The sequence below is a fragment of the Cordyceps fumosorosea genome, assembly GCF_001636725.1.
Source record: "Cordyceps fumosorosea ARSEF 2679 chromosome Unknown scaffold_1, whole genome shotgun sequence".
In the NCBI taxonomy this organism is placed as follows: Eukaryota; Fungi; Ascomycota; class Sordariomycetes; order Hypocreales; family Cordycipitaceae; genus Cordyceps; species Cordyceps fumosorosea.
Genome location: NW_017387301.1, coordinates 814,969 through 836,976, shown reverse-complemented (window position 1 = coordinate 836,976; position 22,008 = coordinate 814,969). Strand labels below are relative to the sequence as shown.

Below are 22,008 nucleotides of genomic sequence, written 5' to 3'. Positions count from 1 at the left end.
ATTAATAGTGTTTTACGGATAGTAATAGTATAACTTCTATGTTTTTGTCGTATCTTTGGCGTCTTGTCACCTGGCAGCGTGCAAGGGTTGTCACTACCACCGAAAGCACAAGGCACAATTCTTCGCAGCGCGAGCGCGTCTTCAGCCAGAGATAGCAACACGAATCACTCACTCTTTCAAACATATGCTTCAGTCGACAGCTGCAAACCATGGAATCCCGGACTGATGCAGAAATACGCGACCAATACGCCTATACGCCGAATCGTATGATTACGGGCATGGTTAGAATCCACGACAAAGACGCGCCGCAAACACCACGGACACGATCATGGGCAACAACCCTTAGGGGCGCCAGCCCATTCAACAAGCTACCGGTTGAGTTGATGCAACTCATACTCGGCCCCCTCGATTTCCTCTCCCTGTCTCGATTCAGCCGCACCTCCAGACTAGCTCACGAGATGGTCAACTCGCTCCCAGCCTACCAAGACCTCCTCCGCCACGCCCCCAAAGCCTTGACTGCGCTGGCCAGAATGGACATGTTGCACATGCACAGCTCCAAGGCCCTTCGCGATGTCTTGTACTCGGATCGCTGTGTGTGCTGCGGAAACTTTGGCGCCTTCCTCTTCCTCATCACCTGCCAACGATGCTGCTACCAGTGCATGGACAACAAGCAAGCCTTGTGGGCGATGCCGCGCGCCCAGGCAGCCAAGTGCTTCGACATCCCGACCAGAGAGCTGAAGCTACTAGCCTCGGCGCGCAGCTTGCCCGGCACGTACGTTGTGCAGTATCGTGTCCGGCGATCCGCGCGGCAGCGTCTGGTGAGCGTCCGTGCTGCAAAGGAGCTGGCGTTGAAGCTACATGGAAGCTCCGAGGCTTCCCTTGCCGCCCATCTTAAATCGCGGCATGGGGAGCGCATCGGGGCGCGGGACCAGAACAGCAAATGGTATTTTGCACATTTACAACGTGCCCAGTTGGAATTCGAAGACCATGACCCCCGATTATACATGGCGCCTGCAAACACCACAAACGACAGCTGCAACGGCATGGCATCGATTCTGTTCCCCGCCCTACGACGGCCTGGGAACGTTGCAGATCATGGATTGTGGTGTCGAGGGTGCAATTGGGTCATACATGATGTTCACCAACTAGGTCGCGATGTATTGGAAAGGCTTGTTCCACGTCCCTTCAATTCATCAGCATATTGTCGCCGTTTGGCTTTGCAGGAGTGGTCGGATGAAGGCTTCATAGCCCACGCCAGGTCTTGCTACGGCCTACTAAATCTTGCCCATTCGAGCCGACGGAAATCCCGTGACGCGATGGCCTTATAGAATGTCAGAGAGGGCGCAGGCGCTTTACTCTACTTTTTTCACCCGCAACTGTTGCATTAATTCTTAACTATCTACTCAGGCCAGGGCAAAATTCCAATAGCCTTGACATATATTAATTAATAGACGTAGTTCGAAAGTCTTGAAATAGCTGCTGAATTATATTTAGCCTAGAACTATCTTGTAGCCTGATTCAGTAGCACATGTCGCGTGCCGAGATGCTTCCTCTAGCGGCGGCAGATGCATGCCACTGTGACTTGTGCTTTACTCAAGTTCCGTGCACACTTGATAAGGAGCTCCTCTGTTGGATCTTTCCTTGAGTTGCCCTTCGAGGCTATCCAGTTCAACCCGAGCTAGCTCGGGAGTCCATGGCTCAGTGTTCGCGAAATCAATCACGCGAACATCGCCCACCTTATCCACAATGAAATTGTACCGATTGACATCTCTATGTACGATTCCGATATCGTGGAGCCAAGAGAGTACGGCCCTGCAGCCTTCATAGTCTTCAAAATCGGCAGCACGGCCCTCCACAAGCTCTACCAGTATGCTCATGACGCGTCCGTTTTCCACCAGGTGGCCGAGGAACTCGGGCGTGTACTTGTTTGCATCCAGGTGTCGGTTAATCAAAAAGAAGAGGAAAGTCTCGTCTTCAATTGTGCGAATATACAATCAAAGTCTGCAATTTTGGCCACTGCACGGCGGCCCTGGTAGACGGTTTCGTAGACGTCGCCCGTCAAGCTGCGCACTTTCGGCAACGACAAGACGTGAATACATTGCGGGTGCCAGATGCTCTCGACGGCCAACAGCGGCTCGTAGGAAAGGTCGGTTTGAGGAGACCCATCGTGGCCCTTGGAAATTCGCATAGTGGTCCAAGGGCCATCTGGCTTAATATTTGGATACCAGGCGGTAGTGCTTCTTTCTCCGAGTCTAGGAGGCAAAAGCAACAGGAATGAGCGGCCGCGAGTGCAGATAGCGACATTGTGACTGTTTAGATAGCGACGCAGGCAATTGTCTAGAAGTTGGTGTGTCCATTGTTGACGGAAAGAGGCAATTCAAGTAGACAGACTATGGGTTGCAAGGCCTTTCTTTAAATTGGATTATCTTCCCTGTTTTCCTCTTTCCCCTTTCCCTTCTTCAGAACAAAGAACCAACTGACCTGAGAGTGTCTTGGCGCTCAGCGGTGGCAGACTGGTGGTTGACAGATCGAAGTGGTGACAAGCCCCTGATACAGGAGGTGCCTTAATGGAACCCTGGAAAAGAAGATCGGTTGGAATCTCTCTCTCTACCAAGTATGTGAAACACGAGCTCAAAGGCCACAGCGAGCATGCTGCAGATGCGAGGATGTTACTGGTCCCCGCTTGGGAATGTCGGCGCGTAAGGCAAGAAGGTGGTGCGGGGTGTCAATGCAGGTACAATGCGGCCTTGCCCAGAGCAGGTAAATAGGAGGTAGTTACTGTATAACCTGCCTACGGATAGATGCATTGCCCAGGTTCCTTGCTTCGATTGTCTATAATAATAGCACGCCCAGTCTAGAATTCTTTCTGAGAATAAGGACCATTTTTTGTTCGTCATCTCCATCGCATCGCCCTTCCATCGCAGCGCTCTTATCAATCTCGTTCCTCCTATTCCTCCTATCCCTCCTGTCTCGCCTATCCTGCCTATCCTTATTGTCTCTTGTAGTCGCTCCTCCTTTTGCGCATCTTCTAGTAACTCTCTCAGTTGTCCCTCTTCACCAGTCTGCTAACATATCCTGGTTCAGCCAAGATGTGTTATTGGGAATGGAATGTGTACACCTGCGGATGCACGCAAAAGAGAGCGTTTTACCAAGGTGAGAGGCTTTCGTACGCCAGTCAAGTGCGATAGGATCGAAAGGCGGCAGGTGGATGCACCAAACTATTGTGCGACACATCTTGCTTTTGAGAGCAAAGCGCAACAAAAATACGTTGGCCCTCAGCCTCATCATCACGGAGATGCGCCTTCTATTCCTTCTACGCCTTCTACGCCTGCTGCACGGACTACACGAGCTACACGGAGACGCCAGTAGGCCTAAGTCACAATAAAGGAACAAGCAGGCCACGAGATCCACGGCAGTTAGAAATTGGAAACGCTACGGAGAAAGCTGGCATAGCTTTGTTATTTAGCTATCATTACAAGTCCTTACTATATAGCTTATTTAGCTATTAGTTATTGCAACTTCTGTAGTTGAATTATTCAACTACTCTGCTTTTATCGTGCTATGATTAGACTTGGCCCCTGTATGCGACTCGCTTGCTCCTCTATTTTGGTCAAAGTATTGTACTGAATCCTTGCTACAGACTGTGCTCAATGCGCCTTTGCTGTCTTGGTGCTGAGCAGCCAGGTTAGCGACGAGTTTTTAGCAAACACTGCCTGTTGTATGTTTTTTTTGTTTGCTTCTTATTGCCGCCTCTTTCATTTTGGCTGTCTACTTCGTTCAATGGCACAATTGATCGGAAACCCTTATAAGTATTAGTCATGAAGCGTGAATGAATACCCGTGGCGCGCCGCTAGCCCAGGCAGAAGCCGACAGCCCCGCTGTTTGCAGTACAGCTTCACCAGACTCTCACAAGCTGAACGTGCAGACCAGCCTGGACTTTCGCAGCCATTGAGTCGTCCCTTGTGTATAAAACCTTCCCAAACCCCGAATTATAGAGTCGCGTAACATCATTCCACCCCCCCCAAATTGTTTTCCAGCTTATATACCAACTTCCTTCCGCCTATTCAAGCAAGTAAAAATGCCCGACGTCAACCCCCTCCGTACCGTCGCCGCCATCTCCCTCTTCACCGAGGACCTGACCGCGTCCAAGGACTTTTACACGCGCGTCTTTGGAGCGTCTGTCGTCTTCGAAGACGACGAGTCGTGCTCGGTACGCTTCAACAACGTCATTCTCAATCTGCTCGTCGCGAGCGCCGCCGGGGAGCTAGTCGGCGACGAGTTCGTGGCCAAGCGCGATGCGGGCAACCGCTGCCAGCTTTCCGTCTGGGTCGCGGACGTGGACGCCGAGATTGCGCAGCTCGAAAAGAAGGGCGTCAAGATCCTGCTTGGCCCGAAGACGAAGCCCTGGGGAAAGCGCATCGCGTCATTTCAGGACCCGGCGGGCCACAGCTGGGAGATTGCGCAGGACGTTTAAATCTTCTAAATGCAAGATTCCCGGGGTGTAACAGCTTTATATTGCCCTTTTGTTGGTTCTATCACACATCTCTTTGATATAATTGAATAAAAAACGCCATCATACACTCTCATCCTATATTTCATCAGGGTCTAATTAGTGGAGAGGAAAGCGCACGTCTCCTTTGTTCGTTAGCTGGCAATCAACGTCCTTCATTAAGTGTGAGCTTTCCCACTTTCCGTGACCCAAGCAACCCACGTCCTATCATCATACTCGTGCCCGTCCCAACCCAGGGCGTTTATCCAAGAAAAAAATTGCTCGTACTCGCATTATCGCATAGACAGCGGCTCGAGGGTATCTCGTGCATATAATCCGGATTAAAGAGAAGAAGCCAAAGAAGAAAGAGAGAGAAAATAGCCCTGAAGGACAGGAGACCAAGGCAGAAACTCCTTGCCGACCCAACAGAGAGCATGTGCAATCATTAGTATTCTAGGTACAGAGGCGCAAGCGGCGATTGCGGCGTGGAGGGGCACGCCTCTGCTCCACCCCCAACACAATACGCGCGCATTGTGGCCCTTGTTGTCGTTTGTGTTGCTGGGAAAACCAGGAGGAAGAGAGAGACTGTCCAATTCCCTCTTTTACACGCGCGAGCTGCTGCGGGAGCCGATCGCCTCGATGACAGTGAGGCCAGTGGTGATGGCCCAGAGGAAGAAACCGAAGGCAGTAGCGGCCTGGGCGACCTGGCAGTCGTGGAAGCCGTGGCAGCGGATGGGGATGCGGGCGGCGATGGCGATGGAGCCGGCGAACCAGAAGATGGCGGTGATGGCGAGCAAGGCGACGCCAACGATGGCGTGGTAGACGCGGGAGAAGGCGCGCTTGACGACGCCGGTATAGAGGATGACGACGAGGGTCCAGAGAGAGTTGAAGAGCATGAAGTTGAAGCGCGACACGTCGCCGTTGAACCGGCTTACGACTGTAAATGGGGAGGCGCAGCGCGTTAGTGAGGAGACGGCGATTTGAGGAATGCGATTATCGCAGCGCGGTGGTCGCGGTTGCGCATCAGAATGCGCAAGGGCTTGGATCACGTACGGTAGGCTGTCAGGCCGAGCTCGATGATGAGAAATACGCCCACGAGGCCGTGGACGATGGCTGATACGGCGCCTTCCATTGCGATTGTGTTTTTTGTTTTCTTGGAGAGAGGCGTGGGAGCGGTTCGGGCTGGCGAGGGGCTGCTGGGTTTAGGACGTAGCTTTTTCGAATTCGAACGATTGAATGACGGTACAACGAGATTGTCACGAGAAGAGCGGCGGCGCGATCAAAGGTGTAACTGGACAAATTGTAGAAGACAAGAAAACTTTATGTAGGGGGGAGAGGAGAGGATTTAGATGGGTAGGCAGGTCGGACTGGAATGGCATGGCCTGGCACCGCCGGCTCGCGCTGACGCAAGGATGGAAGCAGGTTTTTTTGTTTTACCTTTTTCGAATTCGTTTTAGTTAGCGCTTTGGAAGCTTGAAGCTTCCTCACTTTTCCGGCCCCAACAGGTGACAAAGCCCCCCTAAAAGAGCTTCCCAAGTGGAGAGCTACAGCGAGCTACAGTGGGTGCAGGCCGGCGCTAGGAGCTCCGTGCCCGATGCGTACAGTGGTCGGGGGTCCGTAGCCTTGGAACAAGGAAAAAAACTGCGTAGTTTCATTCACACGTCCTTACTGACAATTTTCTGTGTGAAAGAACCACGGGCCGTTTATGCCTATTCAGTCTTTGTTGTATGAATTTCACCGTTACACCCGTGGTTCCACGACTCACTGTCCCCCCTTCGTCGCTATTCCCCGACGACCCCGTGTGATTGCTTAACCCGGAGCAATGATTGACGTCACTCCTTTTTATTGCCTTCCTGGAGTCATCAGAGTGGGTCTGATTCTCCTGCCTCTCGACTCCTCTCGTTCGCTTCCTCGTCTCAGCACGAATAACTCCGGTCCATTCATCCACAGAACCTATTACAGAGCCTGGGGCATCACCTTCCATCCTCCCCTTTCACCGGCGGCTATTTCCCTGTTGCCCGGTATAACTGGTGCCGCTGTGTACCACCTGCTCGCCCACCACCGACGCGCCCTACGATCCAGTCCCTCGAACACCCACACAAACACCAAGGTTTCCCGCTTCTCACGAGCTTAATGCCGGTTCCGCCCACCCACTTCACTAGTCTCGCACAAATCAAAGTCCTCAGCCCAGCTTAGCAGTTCGTCGACGAATGGGAAATCCCCCCCAAGCCACAGCCACAGGGCCGCGCGATTCCTACCCGATTCGCCATGCACAACCGAGTACGATGCTGGAGGGTGACCACTGTCACACCAAAAGCACGCAAGGTCTTGATCGGCTCTTGACAGCGAGCCACGCAACGGCACAAGGCCAGCGCCTGTAGCTACCCGCTCAGCAGCCACTGTTCGGTCTACCTTCCCTCTGGCGCGTAGCCATCCTGTCAAGCAACCAAGCCCCGGTTGTGGCTGACGATGACGTTGCCTGACCTCCAAGCGCAGTTAGTGGTGAGGTCATGCCCAGCGCTAACTAACAGGTGACTTAGCGTTTGCCTTGCGCACCAGGTGGCCGGATCGCGGCCTATCCGGAGTGCTGCACGATTCAATCTAATGAATCCATCAATGAATGGGAGTTACTTGCTCTCCTTCTTGCATTAGCTCTGTGGCTACCCTCATTAATGGCAATTCCCGCGATTACAGCACCACACGAAGTCACCACCCCCATGTTGCTGACTGCGAACTGCGCAAGTGCTTACACCACGGAATCTTGAATGGCGGCAAGCAGCTGGCCAAGGAAATCAATCTCAACTGTATCTTCTCTGCGGCCAGAGGAAGAGTATAATGCGTAAGCATATTTTGATTTCAGCTACTGCATGTACACGGGCGCACTCCGTATTGCGGCCTTACTCCGCTATAGCTGGCGCCAAGCAGCAGTACCACTTATGGCGTGAGAACCACGCCAGCCGGCGAACTTGACCAGTGACACAGCAACACCGAGATGATACAGCTCGAGAACGCTGGGGAGGCGACATTGCCACTTTATCTTCCCTTACTTCCTTTCTTTGGTCGCTTCGTCATGCGACCTCGGAAGTAAGTCAGTTGTCTTCTACACCCATGCCGACCCAGGCTTCCATCAGCCCGTCGCGAACAGCCTGCCCGGCCGCGAACCTCTCCGCCACGGTATCCAGGAGGAGAAGTACCCGCGTGCGCTGGGCCCGCGGCGCCTGCAGCGACCGCGCCCCGGCGATACGAAGTGGGAAAAGTAACAACAGCGGCGACAGGTGGCCCCCGGCGAGAGCGCGCCCGCTAAGCGCCAGAATGGTCTCGACGTGCTGCCGCACAGCCCCAGGCGCGAGCGTTGGCACCGCCAACCCAAAGCGCCGCCAGTGGTGCATCTCGTAATCGAACTCACCCGAGAGGTAGATGCTGATGGCGGCCCAAAAGAGCCTCGTTAGCAGGCCACATTCATCGTCCCCCTCCGCATAGGCGTCGCCGCCTCTGGCCTCCTCCAGCCCGAGATGGACGGCGTGCCACGCCGTCAGCGCCTCTCGCAACGCCATACCTGTATTGGCAATGTCACGCGCCTCTTCCGGTACACCTTCACTTGGTTTGGCGTCCTCAGCCAGGCAGAACCGATTTGCACTGTCGATAGAATCAGCAAGCGTCTTTCGTAATGAAATCACATCGCCATGACTCACCGGTATCGAAGGTCGGGACAGAGAAGCATTAAGTCCACAAGGGCGTCCAACGGCCGCCACTCATCCGCGAAGCCGGCGTCAAACCACAGCCTCTGCGAAGCTGCCCGCCACTCAGGGCGTGTAAGGAATGTTTGGTCGTTAAACACAATCGTTCGGCACACTTCGAACATTTTAGCCTGCAGAAACATGCGCGCCCCGGCGGGCGTGGAGCAGATGGATGGGCCGGCGGCAGCCAAACCCTTGGCGGTGCCGTGCACCATGTGCTGCAGCCATCCCATGCCGCTGGTGTCTGACATGAGCTGCTCCCAGATTAGTGGATGGTCAAGAAGGGTAATGGCTGCCACATACTTCAAACATGCCCAGGAAGAGGGTCGTCCATAATAGCGCCGTGCGACTCGAGGCAGACATAGTCTCTCGCTGTTTGCCAAGACTGTTTCGTAGCCCACTGACGGCTTGCGAGTACAGTGTGTAGCTCGTGTAAGTGTCGACAGCATGAGTAGAGCTGCTGAGTGATAGCCTCGATGCCTGGATGGCCCCGAGCGCACGCACCGAATCGAGGAAATACGGCAAAGCGTGCAGCTCAGCCATTCGTTTCACATCTTGTGTGAACAAGCGGCCCTTTCCGCTGAAGCTGTTTCGCCGCGCGAACACGTCAAAGTAGTAAAAGTATCGTTCATCGTCTAGGCCGGGGCTTGGCCAGGGAGACGCCACCGGAGCCCGCCTCCGAGCAGCCAACGAGGTGGCCGGACGCCCCGGCTTACCGCTAGCGATGATTATGAGAGGGATGTCGGTGCTAGTGGCGGCGGCGTAAATGCACGGCTTGTCCTTGTTGCTGCAGTTGCTGCAGGGGGTCGCGCCGGAGCACTACAGATGAGAGTCAGACTGTGGTCTTGCCCCCTAGCGTGGCGTCGCGACGATATAGCCCGGATAAGAAGCTGGTCGTAACATGGTGGTTTCTACGGACGTCGGTCGTACGTACCTTGAGATGACTTGAAGCGCACCGCTGGCAACGAGATCGCTTGCGTCGTCGGTCAAGCGGTCCTAGCATCTTGGCCAATCGAGGATGCGCTACCCTGCAGCTTCACTTGTTTGTCAAGAGATCGGCATGAAGCCATGGCAGTATGACGGAGACCTTCACGGGACGCACCAAGACCAAGAAGTGTGAGCCTTTCTAAGCAAACTAGAGCATTGGCTTGGATTCTTTCAACTTTGATGCTCGCGCCGATATTACAGCAAGCCGTATGAGGATGCCTTCTCGGTTGCAAGGCTGGATCCGAGCGATGCGCTATGGACGCGCGTTGCCGAAGGGTCTAAACTAATGCCGACGGACCCAATCGAATATGGGAATGAGTAGGAAAAATGGCTGTTATGATGAGCTCGGCAAAGTCGGGCAAAGGGCTGAAGGCCAACTAGGCTGTGCTATTTTGCCCCAGTGCGGCTGACGATTCGAGCGTTGTCGGTGGTTAGAAGGGCAAGCAGTTTATTCTTTAGCCCTGGCCCCCAATTGGAGAGCGGCATGGTCGAAGCCCCCTCCCCAAACTGTCTAGTCTCGCCCTTGGGCCTTCGTGGGTGAGCCAAAAAGGGAAGTCATCTCGCGGTGCGGAGCTCGAATCGGCCGACCGGAGTTGCGGCCCCGACACCGCAACTGCAAGTGCATGTCTGCCTGGGTTCATGGCGCGGTAAGAGTGGCTCGATTTATGAAGCTGATTCCTCGCGTTCCACAACGTGGGTATTACTTACGAGTAGTTTCGCAAGTTCAGCATCGCTTTCGGATCACGTTTCGTCAGCTCTGATTTTGGTCCACTGCTGTTCAAGGTCGCCGAAGATATAAAATCGTCGATGCCACCCAGTCCGGATTTCTTCCTTCATTTCTGTACAGAACAAATACCGCTTGTTTATACAGGGAAGTCAATACTTCTCATCATGTCATCATTCTTCACCGTCCTCTCGCTGGCCACGGCCGCCGCAGCCCTTATCGTCCCGGGCCTTGGCGGCCCGTACGCCGTCGGCTACAGCACCGCGGTCCTCACCGATAGTAGCCGGCAGGACCCCTACGCGACGATACCGCAGAAGCGCCGCGTTCTCGTCTCGGCGTACCTGCCTGTCGACGCGAGCAAGGCGCCGTGCCCGAAACAGACGCTGCCGTACATGACGCCCGCCGTCGCCGCGCACTACGGCCAGGTCGCCGCGCAGGCCGGCCTGGCTAACGACACATTTGCCAGGTTCGAGATGGAGTTCTGCGACCTGAAGAAGCTGTGCGCCAAGAAGACACGCGGCGCCTTTCCAGTGGTGCTGTATGACACGGGTCTCGGGACCTCGCGCAGCTTGTATGGGGTAAAGGCGAGGAACTTGGCCAGCCAGGGTTATGTAGTTGTCACAGTTGATCACCCGTACGACGCGGACATTGTCGAGTTTCCCGACGGCTCTGTGGTTGAGTCGGTTCCTTTCAACGGAACCGAGCCGGAGATTGTCGGCTTCCAAAATGTCTGTGGCCACTTCTTCACCCAGGGACCAATACGATGCTAACATTGAGAATAGGTTCGCGTCCAAGATCTCTCCTTTGTGCTCGCCCAGCTGCAGACCTCCGCCGTACGCCGCTCTCTCTTTGCCCAGTACCCTTCTGCCATCGACTTTTCGCACGCCGCCGCCGTTGGGCACTCCCTCGGCGGTGTCGCCTCCGTGCTGCTCGCCTCCCAGCAGCCCCGCTTCGTACGCGCCGGCGTAAATATGGATGGCGGCATCCACGAGCCGCTGCTCAGCGCCGGCTCGTCCGCGCCGACGATGCAGTTTGGGCGCGCGGGCCATGGCGAGACGGACCCCTCGTGGGATGCGCTGTGGCCGCGACTGCGCGGGCCGGCCGCCGAGCTGGCGCTGGCCAATGCGACGCACGGCACCTTCACGGACGTGCTGACGCTGGCGGAGCCGTTTATGGCAGGCCTTCCCGCGGAGGTGGTGGCGGGGCTGAAGGAGGGGTACGGGAGCATCGAGCCGCGGGAGGCGGAGAAGGCGATCGTGGGCGGGCTTCTGGCGGCGCTGGAGTTTGCATTCGAGGGCAAGTCGGAGGGCGTGGAGAGCATTCATGACAAATATGCGAGCCTGGTGGTAGTGAGAAGCCACCTGTAGATGACGGTCGTTCTTCTCGCTCTATAGATCTATCACATAGTAATCTATCACATACTACCTAGGAACGCAAGAATGCACCACATTGTACTGGAGTGCGCTAGTAATGAATATGCTCCTGCTGGGAGAAACCGAGGATGCTACAGCCGAGAGATTGAAGGCTTCGGCTGAAGGCGCCGCGTTGTAGCTGTACAACTTGGCAGGCGCTTGCCGCAACGTGACACAAGACTGGTGATGTATCGCTTCTGACTTCATACTCTCCCTCTTCCCTCTCTTCTGAACAATGTCCACCGAAACAGACGATACTTCATCCGTACGCACCCCGCTGAGACCTACAGTGAAAGTGGGAATGCGACGAATATGGAGATCGCTTTCAAAAAAAATCGCGTCTCGTACCGAGCTAGGGTTGTAAGACAGTATAGCGAAGTACTTCTCATTACTCCGTACAGGTGGTATCGCGACCGTTTATGGAGCCTCAATCCCTAGTTAATTGGTTGTCCTGGGCGGCATCCTTGTTCCTACCTGCTGCGAGCCACCATTGACGAGCGGCAATCTTATGGCTGGTTTGGCTGCCTTTTCAAAGGGCTTGCTGTATCCTCCTCATGTACAAGCATACCCTTGCTGAATCCTTGCTCGTTAGTGTTATCCGACGCAGCCTTTTGAATCACAGGCGACCTCCGTACACAGTGCAGTGGATCATGCAAGCACAACCCATGCAACAGGATCCCAACACTGCTGCGGGCTGCTGATGAAGCCTGCAGCCCACTGCCAACAAGGCATTTTCAAGTACCCGCCTGGGCGCTTCGTAGACTGTGCTGTCACCTATCATCCTCATCCTTCTCAAGCCATCATGCAGGTGCCGCCAATCAGCAGGGAGCAGCTGCGCTGCCTCATGCAGAGACAGGGAGAATTTTTCAAAATGAGAGGGAAAACAAAACCCAAAGACCCCGCACGAAGACAGAGTCGACACCTGAAAAGTTCCAGGTTTACCTTGCTCATGTGGTACTGAAAGTGCGCTGGAGGATCTCTGGACTCTCCGGCCAAGAGTCCCAGTAACCGAAGAATAGACCCCAACCTTTCTGGAGAGCGATTCTTCAAAAATGAGTCAAGATTGGGACGATATTGTGAGTATCCATCGTTTTTTAACGGGTTCGGAAGCTAATCTCCCGGGGAATAGATCCGTCGTCATCTCGGCAATGATGAAGCGAGGAAGCTAGAGAAGGCTCTTTCCGCTATGCCAGAGGAGCTCCTACCGGATGACAATTGTGATCGAAAAGAGGTATTTGTGAAAGATACACTCCTATTCACCTACACTCCTGTCAACCTCGGGAGATTCTCCAAAGCGGAAGGTGAGTCAGATCGGGAAAGTGCGGCGTTCGCCAGCTTGATCCCCGCGACAGTCCCTGAAGATGGCAGGTTGGCGCTTCCATTTCATCTTCTTCGACCACTCAGGGAGGAATACATCGCGTGGCATGACCATAATAGCCGTCTCGAAAATGTGACATCCCTAACATCCATATGGGAAATGCTTCCCAAATTAAAGGGTACCAAATGGAGCAATTTTGTGGTAAAACGTGCAAATCGTTACACGTGTGACCTTCCAGATGACGGTGGCGTCATGGATCTTCTCTCGGACTCCCCAATACAAAGGGATTGGCCACAGCGCATTGTGGAAAGGATAGAATCTGTAAGGAGCGAGCTGAAATTTTTTTTCGGTGCGGACTTTCGACAGTACGGAGAACTATTCATTTGGGATGTTGATCCTCGAACTGCCGCACAAATTTCCTACGACCTCGGTCACCGAAATCCGCGCATCTATGGGGGAGGGTCTTCCCATGGGGCAGTGTACTGCAATAAGTTGAGAGAGATGTCTCGGATGAAAAACTGGATGGCCGCGAACGGATCATTCAGCCCTGCCAATCAGTCACTGGACGGGATTGCGCCCTGGCAGCGGATTATATACTGCGAGGGTCTCTGCTTGGCGTCATCAACGGCAAAGAAACGCGAATTCTTCCCGTTTGACTATTTCCTCGGAATGGACGCTGCATCACTGATGACGGCCCCCAAGATGCACCTGGCAGGTATTCTTAGAGGCGGTAACGAGAGCGCCAACCCGTACCTCAACCCAGATCATGCATTTCATATTACTTTCTTCGAGAAACTTCAGGCGCGCTACGGCAACGAAGAGAAATACTACCGCACATTGATAGCAAGGGATGACTTGAAGATTGGCCATCTTTTCGGAACCTTGCGGAGCGGCCAAGAAAACAAGTCTTGGGCTCAGAGAGGGTGCCAACAGGCGTTTTACCGGAGCTCCTTCACGGTCCTTACAATCTCCCGGAGGTCTGAGAACAGGGCTAAGGCTTCTGATGATTGGTATTGGACAATGCTCATTTTGGCTCCTCCAAAGTTTATCCAACATCTTGCCGAAATTTTGGATTCTATACCTGGAGATATCATTGCGACGGGCCAGGCAAGCGGGCAAACAGCCCAGCTGTCCCGTGTTGTATATGCTCTCAGAATAATTGAGAAACGATGGCGAGAGCTTGACGAGTATATAGGAGACTTATTGATGGAAGACTTTATGGATCCTGTGGCTTATTGTCAGCTACTCTTTGATGACTCGACATTTAGCCGGTCACGGCTGTACTTCTGGGTTCTGGGATGTCTCAACGAGTTTGACCCGATGATTGAAGATAATATTACACAGTGGAAACTTTACCGTGAGGCCCGCGTCACTCCGTGCCTGCGTTCAGCATCTGCAGCCTCGTCGACATCACCGTCGTCCGAGGAGTCGTCCGAGGGCGGTCCGCACCAATTCGACAAGGCGCAAGACCGAGCTTGGTTTCTCGAGCTCGACCAAAAGGGAGAGCAGGCAAAGCGCGACCTCGAGAAGGTGCGCGAGGGCTTCGAAGCGAAGAAGAAGCGAGTGATTGCGTTGCGCGACGGCCTGTTCAACGCCAGCGCGCTGATCGAGAGCCGCTCCTCGACACGGCTGGGCATGAACGTGCAGCTGCTCACGTACGTGAGCATCTTCTACCTCCCCATGGGGTTCTGCGCCGCCCTCTGGGCCATCCCCAACATCACCGACCAGCACACCCAGACGCCGTTCATCATCACGGCCGTCCTCACCGGGCTCGTCACCTACTTGGCCGTGTTCAACCTGGAGAACCTGGCGCAGCTCCCCGGGCGTGTCTACGGGAGCCATCGGAAGCGCCTCGTGCAGCAGATGGAGCAGGACGAGGACCAGGCGTGGAAGGGGCGGAGCGGGGGATTCGAGGAGTTTCCGCCGAGCGCTGGCCAGAGGAGACCGTCGGAGTGGTGGATCATGCGATACCAGATGCTTCGGCTTCTTCGAAGGCTGCGAACAGCGGCGACCCCTTGTACAGCGGTGGTAGTAAACTGCTTTGATTTTATTCGCCGCCTTCCAAGCTCTCTGAGACGACAGGAAGATAGCGACGAGAAGAAGAGTGAAGTGTGAGGAGTGGCGAGGGGAAGTATGGGTTCGGCGAGGAGTGTGGCGACGTGCAGCGGTACTGCGCGGCTTCAGAACAGATCAGATTGTTATGTTTTTGATGTCTCTTTATGTCTAACGAAATAGGATTGTTTGAGTTTCATTGAAGTCTTTCTTTGCAAGACCGGCACCTTGGGGGTGCTGATTGCGTCCAGAGCTAGTCCTGAGGGGATAGTGGAAGATGGACAGGCAAAAACCTACTTGTGTCACGTCGAGCCGGGGGCCGAGGAGCTTCCCTTTCACATGCTGCAGTCTGTGTAGCACATGGGGCTTTATGTATGTGCGAGTGCGTATAAATGAATACTCACTCGCAAATAAGACGGCATACCCTGTAAGTGAAGCCTTCTCGCCAAGGGAACGGGACGGGCAGAAGATGGTGATCGATGCCCATTGGCTCGCTATCAAATTTAAACCTTGTTTCGGCGGCATAACTAATCTAATCTGATAACTAACCTTGACTAGGGTGCATCCATATATTCATATGTGGCGCGAATGCCGTCGTGGAACTTTGGACTTTGCTCACTTCCCACCAAGATCCACACATCGGAGCTCCGATTGAAGCTCAAAGATCAAAGCTCAATGTCTAGACTGCGGCTGAAAAGGCTGATTTAGCTCGATTTCTACGTACGGAGAATTGCGCTAGTTTTACCTGGATTTATTTTTATTTTTAATTCACATCAATTACTTGTTGCGAGTTCGAGGCCACAGGGGCAGGACGAGGAGAACCACGCACGATGTATTTTCCAACCTTTAATTATCCCACTTCTTTGTTTACGTGTTTGTCTCGAATTCGCTCGAATTTGAGACAAAATCTCTTGATCTCTTACTTTTCCTTTTTTTTTTTTTCTTTTAGGAATAATAATTACCTAGCCTTACCATCTCCATCACGGGCCTCGTTAGCCACCGCCCAACCCCTGGGTTCCATCCCCGACGGTTAATTTCTGTATTTTTTCTACCCTCGGATGCGTTCACTCGAGGTTTTCATGCCTCTACTTGTTTGTCCACAGTGGATCGTTGAAGAGGCGAAAACGAGGCCATGCCTGTCGGGGCTCCCATGCGATGCGACGGCACGCTTATCAGATGGTGACTGCTCAGGAATGTAACCGCGCACAACGCAGGTACATGCAACCGAAGCTAAAAATTTCCAAAACTTCTAAAATTCGTGCCGATCCCTTCAGCTGTCCCCGTAACAATGGATTGTGAGCGACTCAACGGCTTTTGTGACTTGCCTTGTCGGGCTAGTTTGTAGGTGCTGGACATGCTTCAACGGCGACAGCTCGGACTTGGAGGGTCCGGACAGAGGCCAGCCGCTGACGACGAACTCCTGTTTCCTGTACTCCCCGAACCTGCTTTACGAGGAGCCACTGTCCAGATTAGGTCAGACGTCCTGATATACCTTGTTCTCAAGGAAACTCGCTGAAAACTAGTGTCGCGTGCACGTAACCCGCTCCTGGCCCAAAGCCGATGACTTGCTACACCCCCCGGGGTGCGCATTGCTGCTTACCGGGACGACTTACACATTCAAGAGAGCGCGCGAAGGTGTTGTTGGATATTAATCACTTGGGCTGCTTCTACGGGATATCAGTACACAAGACAACTTGTCAAGCACCATAACCATTCGAAAATAATGCAGCAACAGGGACAACCACAGCCCGGGTTTACACCCACGCCGCCCGGCCCCATCACCACACCACTCACAACCATCCTCGGCTGCCAGCATCCCATCATGCTCGCCGGCATGGCCGAGGTCTCCGGCGGCCGCCTCGCCGCCGCCGTCGCCAACGCCGGCGGCTTCAGCGTCGTCGGCGGCTACCAGTGCACCCCCGAGCAGCTGCACCACGCCATCACCGACATGAAGTCGCAGCTCCGCCACCCGGACCTCCCCTTTGGCGTCGCCGTCGCCATCCCGCAGTGCGGCGGCACCGCCCGCAAGACCAACCGCGACGTCAGCCGCGGGCGTCTCGACGAGCTCGTCGCCGTGACCATCCGCAGCGGCGCGCGGCTCTTCGTCAGCACGGCCGGCGTGGCCCCCGCGCCGGTCATCGCGAAGCTGCACGCGGCGGGCGTGCTGGTGATGAACTTGGTCGGCCACCCGCGGCACGCGGAGAAGGCGCTGGACGCGGGCGTGGACATTGTCTGCGCGCAGGGCAAGGAGGGCCGGGGCCACACGGGCGAGGTGCCGTCGTCGATCTTGGTGCCGGCCGTCGCGGCGGTGGCTAGGCGGCACACACCGCCGATGCTGCGAGCGGCGCGGGGTTGGCGGGCGCGCTGGCGCAGGGCGCGGCCGGCGTGTGGGTGTGCACGCGGTTCGTGGCCTCGGAGGAGGCGAGCGCGTCGGAGGCGGCGAAGCGCGCGATCGTGGACTGTCCGTTCGGGGGCACGGAGCGCACGCTGGTGCTGACGGGGCGGCCGCTGCGCATGCGCGCCAACGAGTACGTGAGGCGGTGGCAAGGGCGAGAGGAGGAGGTGAGGAGGCTGTGCGCGAGGGGGGTGGTGCCGATGGAGGAGGATAAGAGGGAGGGGAGGGAGGTCGAGGTGCCGGTGCTGATGGGGGAGGTGGCCGGGGCGATCACGGACATTAGGCCGGCGGGCGAGATCGTGGAGGGCATGGTGAGGGAGGCGGCAGAGATGCTGAATGTAGGGCGGATGTATTTAAGCGAGCGGAGCAAGTTGTAGATTCTTAATTCAGCGTATACATGTCATTTCACATGCAAGGTTTGGCAGTTGTCCGTCGTTGTTCTTTGGTGCTTGTCCCGTCACCTCTTTTGCTGTCGGATCACGGTTTCAAGTTACTTTGGCGTAAACAAAGATCTCATTGCAGCTAAAGAATCACGAACACGTCTGTGTAAATGCCTCCCTCACAGCCTGGCCGCCTGCTGCCACCCACTACTACAGTACTGCGTCAGCTGCCATGCCAGCTCCGCCATCGGGTTCTTGATCGCCGCGTACGCCGCCACCTGCTCGCTTCCCGCCTGGCCCGTCACCATCCGCGCCTCGATACCCTGCGCCAGCACCGCCGTCTTCCACGCGCCGAACGCGATGCCAAAGTCCACGTCCGGCGTCGGGTCGTACCCGCCGCACCGCGCGTACCACGCCACCACCTGCTCCGGCTGCGGCATCCCCGGCGTGCGGCCCGGCAGCAGGCTCGTCAAGTCGTACGGCGAGGCGCCCGGGTGCCGCGCCATGTAGAAGAAGGTGAACAGGCTGCAAATGTCCGACAGCGGGTGGCCGATCGTCGACGTCTCCCAGCTACGGTGTGTGCTGCTTACTCTAGAACGCCGATGACGCGGGGTTCGGTCTTGTGAAAGACGAGGTTGTCGATTCTATAGTCGCCGTGGACCAGGCACGACCGGTCGCGCGGCTGCACGCTCGGGTCGCGGAAGAAGCGCACGCACTCCTCGTAGTACGGCAGTGGCCCCAGCGGCCTCCCCGTCCGGCCGTCCACCACCTTGGACTGGCCCGCGCAGATGGCGTCGAACGAGCGGATCTGGCGCCCGTAGAACCCGTCCGGCCGTCCGAAGCCCTCCAGGCCGACGTCGCGCGGGTCCACGGCGTGCAGCCGGGCCAGCACGGCGGCGGCCTCGCGCCAGATGGCGGTGCGCTCCTCCGGGCTGACGCCGGGCACGCCGACGTCGGCGAAGACGCGGCCGTCGAGGAACTCCATGACGTAGAAGGGGGTGCCGAGGACGGAGGGGTCGGAGCACATCGCGTAGGGTCGGGGGACGGGCACGTCGGTGTGGCCGTGGAGGGCGGCGAGGACGCGGTACTCGCGGTCGACGCGGTGGGCTTGCGCGGAGATTTGCTGGCCGGGGGGCCGCTTGCGCAGGACGAAGCGCTGACCGTCGGCGGCGGTGATCTGGTAGGTCGGGTTGGATTGGCCGTGCTTGAACTGAGGCGGAATTGTGTAAGTCAAGAGGGAATGGACGCTGGTTGTCTAGGCGGATGGATGTATGTCACTTACTTGCTTCAGCTCAATCGGGGTCGCAATCTCGGGCACATTTTCCCGCAGATAGTTTTCCAGGGCAGTCTGGTCAATCTTTTGTCGTACTATGCCGGCCATTTTGAAAAATTACATGGACCGAAGCTGTGATTTGACAGTGTTTGACTGAGTGAAGCTGTTCTCTACTTGGGCGACGACGATGACATGATAAATAACTCTCTATATACTGCGCGCCCCTGCCGTCCCGTATGGTGCCATCATACACCCGAAACCAGCCCGCACAGCACAGCAAACCCCCCAGGCCAAGGCCAACACTGCCCCCCGTGAGCTGTTGAAACTTGTTACTGATAGTGACAGAAGGGGGTGCGCGGAGTTGATCAGCTCGGTAGTTGTCGTGGGGTGAAGGAAGTGAAGGACGGTGGAGGCAAGAGTCCCACTGGTCGTGCCACATGAAGTGGATTGTTATAGTTTGTTTTTCTGTATCTGGATTAATTATATTATCAAATATTTCATGTGCAAACTTTGCTCCATCTTGGATGCACCCTTCGCAATCGACCCTGTTTAACTCTAAATGTCACACGTCTTGTGGGCTGTCGAGCACACGACAACAGGACGTGGCAATGTCCGTTTTACATCCTCGCCGTACCATTATTCCGCTTTTTGCCTCAAGCCATTGTAATCCCCGACGCCGCTGGGGAGGCCATTGCGGCGCTGGCCCTTCTGAATCAGCTTATAGTAAGCCCCATTCCGATCCCGATACGGGAGCCGCGCCCCGAAATTGCAGCAACCCGCGAACCCCGTAGGCGCGCTGACCATTTCCTCTTTCTTTTCCTTTTTCATTTCAATCCTTCCTCTTACACGCATGAACCGGCAGACCAACCTAAATCCTTCGCCTCGCCTTGGGTTACCCAGATCAGCTACACCTACAGCACAGGCAGGGCTGATCAGTGAACCCCCATCCCATGACGGATACACTATCCCCTTCGAGAAGATATCCTTTTTCGCCCCCCTCCCCCATCTTCATCAGGGCCCTCCCCGCCCCCCCCTGGCAATCTAGTAGTTAATTAAGCGAGGCCGATGCGACGAATGCCGCAAGCCACGCGGAAAGCCGAACGCCTCCCTCGGACGCCACCCACCGCCGGTTGCCGCTTCGGGAATCTTGTCTCGTGAAGTTTTGCCGCTTTTTCAACAGTTTGCCAAGCGGATGGATTGATTGCCAAGAGAGAGATGTATCGCCGAGCCGGCACATGTCAAAAAACCAAGGCGGGAAAAAAAAAGAGGAACAGAGGGGAAGAAAACTCTTACATCCCGTTCCTTGTCTGTGGGGAGGGTCTCCTTATAATTGCGTTGTAGTCATGGATGGTGTCTTCCCATGACCGAACAAGAAATAGGAATAAGAATAAGCCGTTGCGGGACTCGGGCAAGCAAAGGCAACGGCACAATCATGTTCCGTGGGGGCTACGGCTTATAACATGGCAATTACTGGCTCCTCCTCTCTCTACCTGTAATTTGTCCTGTGAGCATCTTCCCTCTTCTCCATTCCCTTCGTCCTTTCTTCGCTCGCCGGCATTCTCCATTTCCCTGTGATAATGTCGCACACCGAAAAGGCCGCCGAGACTGCGGCGTCTACCTCGCCCATGGACAACAACAATGACAGTGCCCGCGTGAGCTCGCAGCAGGACTCGTCAGACTCAGAAAAGGCAGCCGCCTCTGCCCCGGCCTCCTCGCCGCCACCGCCGCCACCACCACCAGACGGAGGCGTGACGGCCTGGCTGGTCGTGCTCGGCGGCTGGTGCACCGCCTTTTGCAGCTTCGGCTGGCTCAACAGCATCGGCGTCTTCCAGCAGTACTACCAGAAGGAGCTCCTTCGCGGCCAAAACGCGAGCACCGTGTCTTGGATCCCTTCTCTCCAAATCTTCTTCATCCTCGGGCTGGTATGTTGATTCTTTCTATACTTCCAAGTCTTCAGTCTTCCCTTCACGTACTCACAATGGTGGTGACAGGGACCCATCGTTGGCATGATCTTTGACCGGTATGGACCAAGGGGCCTGCTCTTGGTCGGCACGTTGATGCACGTCTTCGGCATCATGATGGCCAGCATCAGCACCAAGTACTGGCAGATCCTCCTCGCGCAGGGCGTCTGCTCTGGCATCGGCGTCTCTGCCGTGTTCCAGCCCCGTACGTCTACTCATACCTGTCTGTCTCCATCCCGAGCAAACACTAATAACCTGGTTTCAGCCCTGAGCTGCGTCGCCGGCTACTTCAACAAAAAGCGCGGTGCCGCCTTCGGCATCCTCTCCACCGGCGCCTCCGTCGGCGGCGTCGTCTGGCCCATCATGGTCACGCACCTCATCCGCCGCGTCGGCTTCGGCTGGGCCATGCGCACCAGCGCCTTGGTCAACCTCGCCCTCCTCGCCATCCCCAACGTCACCGTCCGCTGCTTCCAGCCGCCCGTCCCCAAAAAGGTGACCGGTGCGCAGCTCGCGCGGCCCTTCCGCGAGGTCGACTACCTCCTCGTCGCCGCCGGCTTCCTCTTCCTCACCTACGGCGTCTTCGTGCCGCTCAACTACCTGCCCGTGCAGGCCGCCAGCACCGGCACGGTGGAACCCGGGCTGGTCCAGTACCTGCTGCCCATCCTCAACGGTGCGTCGCTGTTCGGCCGGCTGTTCGCGGGGTTCATGGGCGACAAGATCGGGCGGTTCAACATCCTGGTCGGCTGCTGCTACCTCTCGGGCGTCTGGATCCTGGCGCTCTGGATCACGTCGAGCACCCAGTCAGCGCTGATTGCCTTTGCGGCGCTGTTCGGCTTTTCCTCCGGCGCGTACATCTCGCTGGTCACGCCCGTGGTCGCGCAGATCTCGCCGCTGCCGGAGATTGGGTTCCGCACGGGCATCGTCTTCTTCGTCGCGTCGATCGGCGGCCTCACGACCAACCCGGTCAGCGGCGCGCTCATCGACAGCTCCGGGGGCTACACGGGGATGAAGATCTTTGCTGGCGTTCTCTGCTTGGTCGGGACGACGTTTATTCTCGTGGAGCGGGTGCGAAAGACGGGACCAAGACTCGTCGTCGCTTTTTAGATGGTGAAAAGAACTTTGCTGATCTGGCTTTGTAATCCATAGATTATCAAATAAACGTTGTTGATCTTTCATATCCCTCAACGTCGGTCCCAACTGTGTTGGGTGTTAGGGCCTTGGCAGCTGAAAATGTCGACCAGAGAGGGCAAGTTGTGATGTCGCCAGCTGGTCTCCCCCAC

The 22,008-nt window shown here is 55.9% G+C and overlaps 9 protein-coding genes across 9 annotated transcripts; 6 read left to right on the top strand and 3 right to left on the bottom strand.

The window, feature by feature from the left end:
- Positions 1 to 209: 209 nt before the first annotated feature.
- ISF_00270 (F-box domain, cyclin-like protein) lies at positions 210 to 1,328 on the top strand (the record flags this gene model as incomplete). Its single annotated transcript, XM_018843877.1, has 1 exon — positions 210 to 1,328. One exon carries the CDS (start codon positions 210 to 212, stop codon positions 1,326 to 1,328), a length of 1,119 nt encoding a protein of 372 aa, XP_018708327.1.
- A 2,750-nt stretch (positions 1,329 to 4,078) lies between these two features.
- Positions 4,079 to 4,474, top strand: ISF_00269 (Glyoxalase/bleomycin resistance protein/dioxygenase; the record flags this gene model as incomplete). The annotated part of the gene is made up of 1 exon (XM_018843876.1): positions 4,079 to 4,474. One exon carries the CDS (start codon positions 4,079 to 4,081, stop codon positions 4,472 to 4,474), a length of 396 nt encoding a protein of 131 aa, XP_018708326.1.
- A 617-nt stretch (positions 4,475 to 5,091) lies between these two features.
- On the bottom strand, positions 5,092 to 5,621 carry ISF_00268 (MARVEL-like domain protein; the record flags this gene model as incomplete). The annotated part of the gene is made up of 2 exons (XM_018843875.1): positions 5,092 to 5,426; positions 5,543 to 5,621. 2 exons carry the CDS (start codon positions 5,619 to 5,621, stop codon positions 5,092 to 5,094), a joined length of 414 nt encoding a protein of 137 aa, XP_018708325.1.
- A 1,957-nt stretch (positions 5,622 to 7,578) lies between these two features.
- ISF_00267 (Zn(2)-C6 fungal-type DNA-binding domain protein) lies at positions 7,579 to 9,229 on the bottom strand (the record flags this gene model as incomplete). The annotated part of the gene is made up of 4 exons (XM_018843874.1): positions 7,579 to 8,125; positions 8,182 to 8,480; positions 8,530 to 9,045; positions 9,161 to 9,229. 4 exons carry the CDS (start codon positions 9,227 to 9,229, stop codon positions 7,579 to 7,581), a joined length of 1,431 nt encoding a protein of 476 aa, XP_018708324.1.
- An 875-nt stretch (positions 9,230 to 10,104) lies between these two features.
- ISF_00266 (PAF acetylhydrolase family protein) lies at positions 10,105 to 11,304 on the top strand (the record flags this gene model as incomplete). The annotated part of the gene is made up of 2 exons (XM_018843873.1): positions 10,105 to 10,665; positions 10,720 to 11,304. The coding sequence occupies 2 exons, from the start codon at positions 10,105 to 10,107 to the stop codon at positions 11,302 to 11,304; spliced, it is 1,146 nt and encodes a 381-aa protein (XP_018708323.1).
- Positions 11,305 to 13,336: 2,032 nt separating this feature from the next.
- ISF_00265 (hypothetical protein) lies at positions 13,337 to 14,782 on the top strand (the record flags this gene model as incomplete). Its single annotated transcript, XM_018843872.1, has 1 exon — positions 13,337 to 14,782. The coding sequence occupies one exon, from the start codon at positions 13,337 to 13,339 to the stop codon at positions 14,780 to 14,782; it is 1,446 nt and encodes a 481-aa protein (XP_018708322.1).
- Positions 14,783 to 16,442: 1,660 nt separating this feature from the next.
- On the top strand, positions 16,443 to 17,328 carry ISF_00264 (Aldolase-type TIM barrel; the record flags this gene model as incomplete). Its single annotated transcript, XM_018843871.1, has 2 exons — positions 16,443 to 17,070; positions 17,093 to 17,328. The coding sequence occupies 2 exons, from the start codon at positions 16,443 to 16,445 to the stop codon at positions 17,326 to 17,328; spliced, it is 864 nt and encodes a 287-aa protein (XP_018708321.1).
- A 345-nt stretch (positions 17,329 to 17,673) lies between these two features.
- ISF_00263 (Phosphotransferase enzyme family domain protein) lies at positions 17,674 to 18,875 on the bottom strand (the record flags this gene model as incomplete). Its single annotated transcript, XM_018843870.1, has 3 exons — positions 17,674 to 18,019; positions 18,085 to 18,704; positions 18,777 to 18,875. The coding sequence occupies 3 exons, from the start codon at positions 18,873 to 18,875 to the stop codon at positions 17,674 to 17,676; spliced, it is 1,065 nt and encodes a 354-aa protein (XP_018708320.1).
- A 1,469-nt stretch (positions 18,876 to 20,344) lies between these two features.
- On the top strand, positions 20,345 to 21,832 carry ISF_00262 (Major facilitator superfamily domain, general substrate transporter; the record flags this gene model as incomplete). Its single annotated transcript, XM_018843869.1, has 3 exons — positions 20,345 to 20,689; positions 20,759 to 20,933; positions 20,994 to 21,832. 3 exons carry the CDS (start codon positions 20,345 to 20,347, stop codon positions 21,830 to 21,832), a joined length of 1,359 nt encoding a protein of 452 aa, XP_018708319.1.
- Between the last annotated feature and the right edge of the window lie 176 nt (positions 21,833 to 22,008).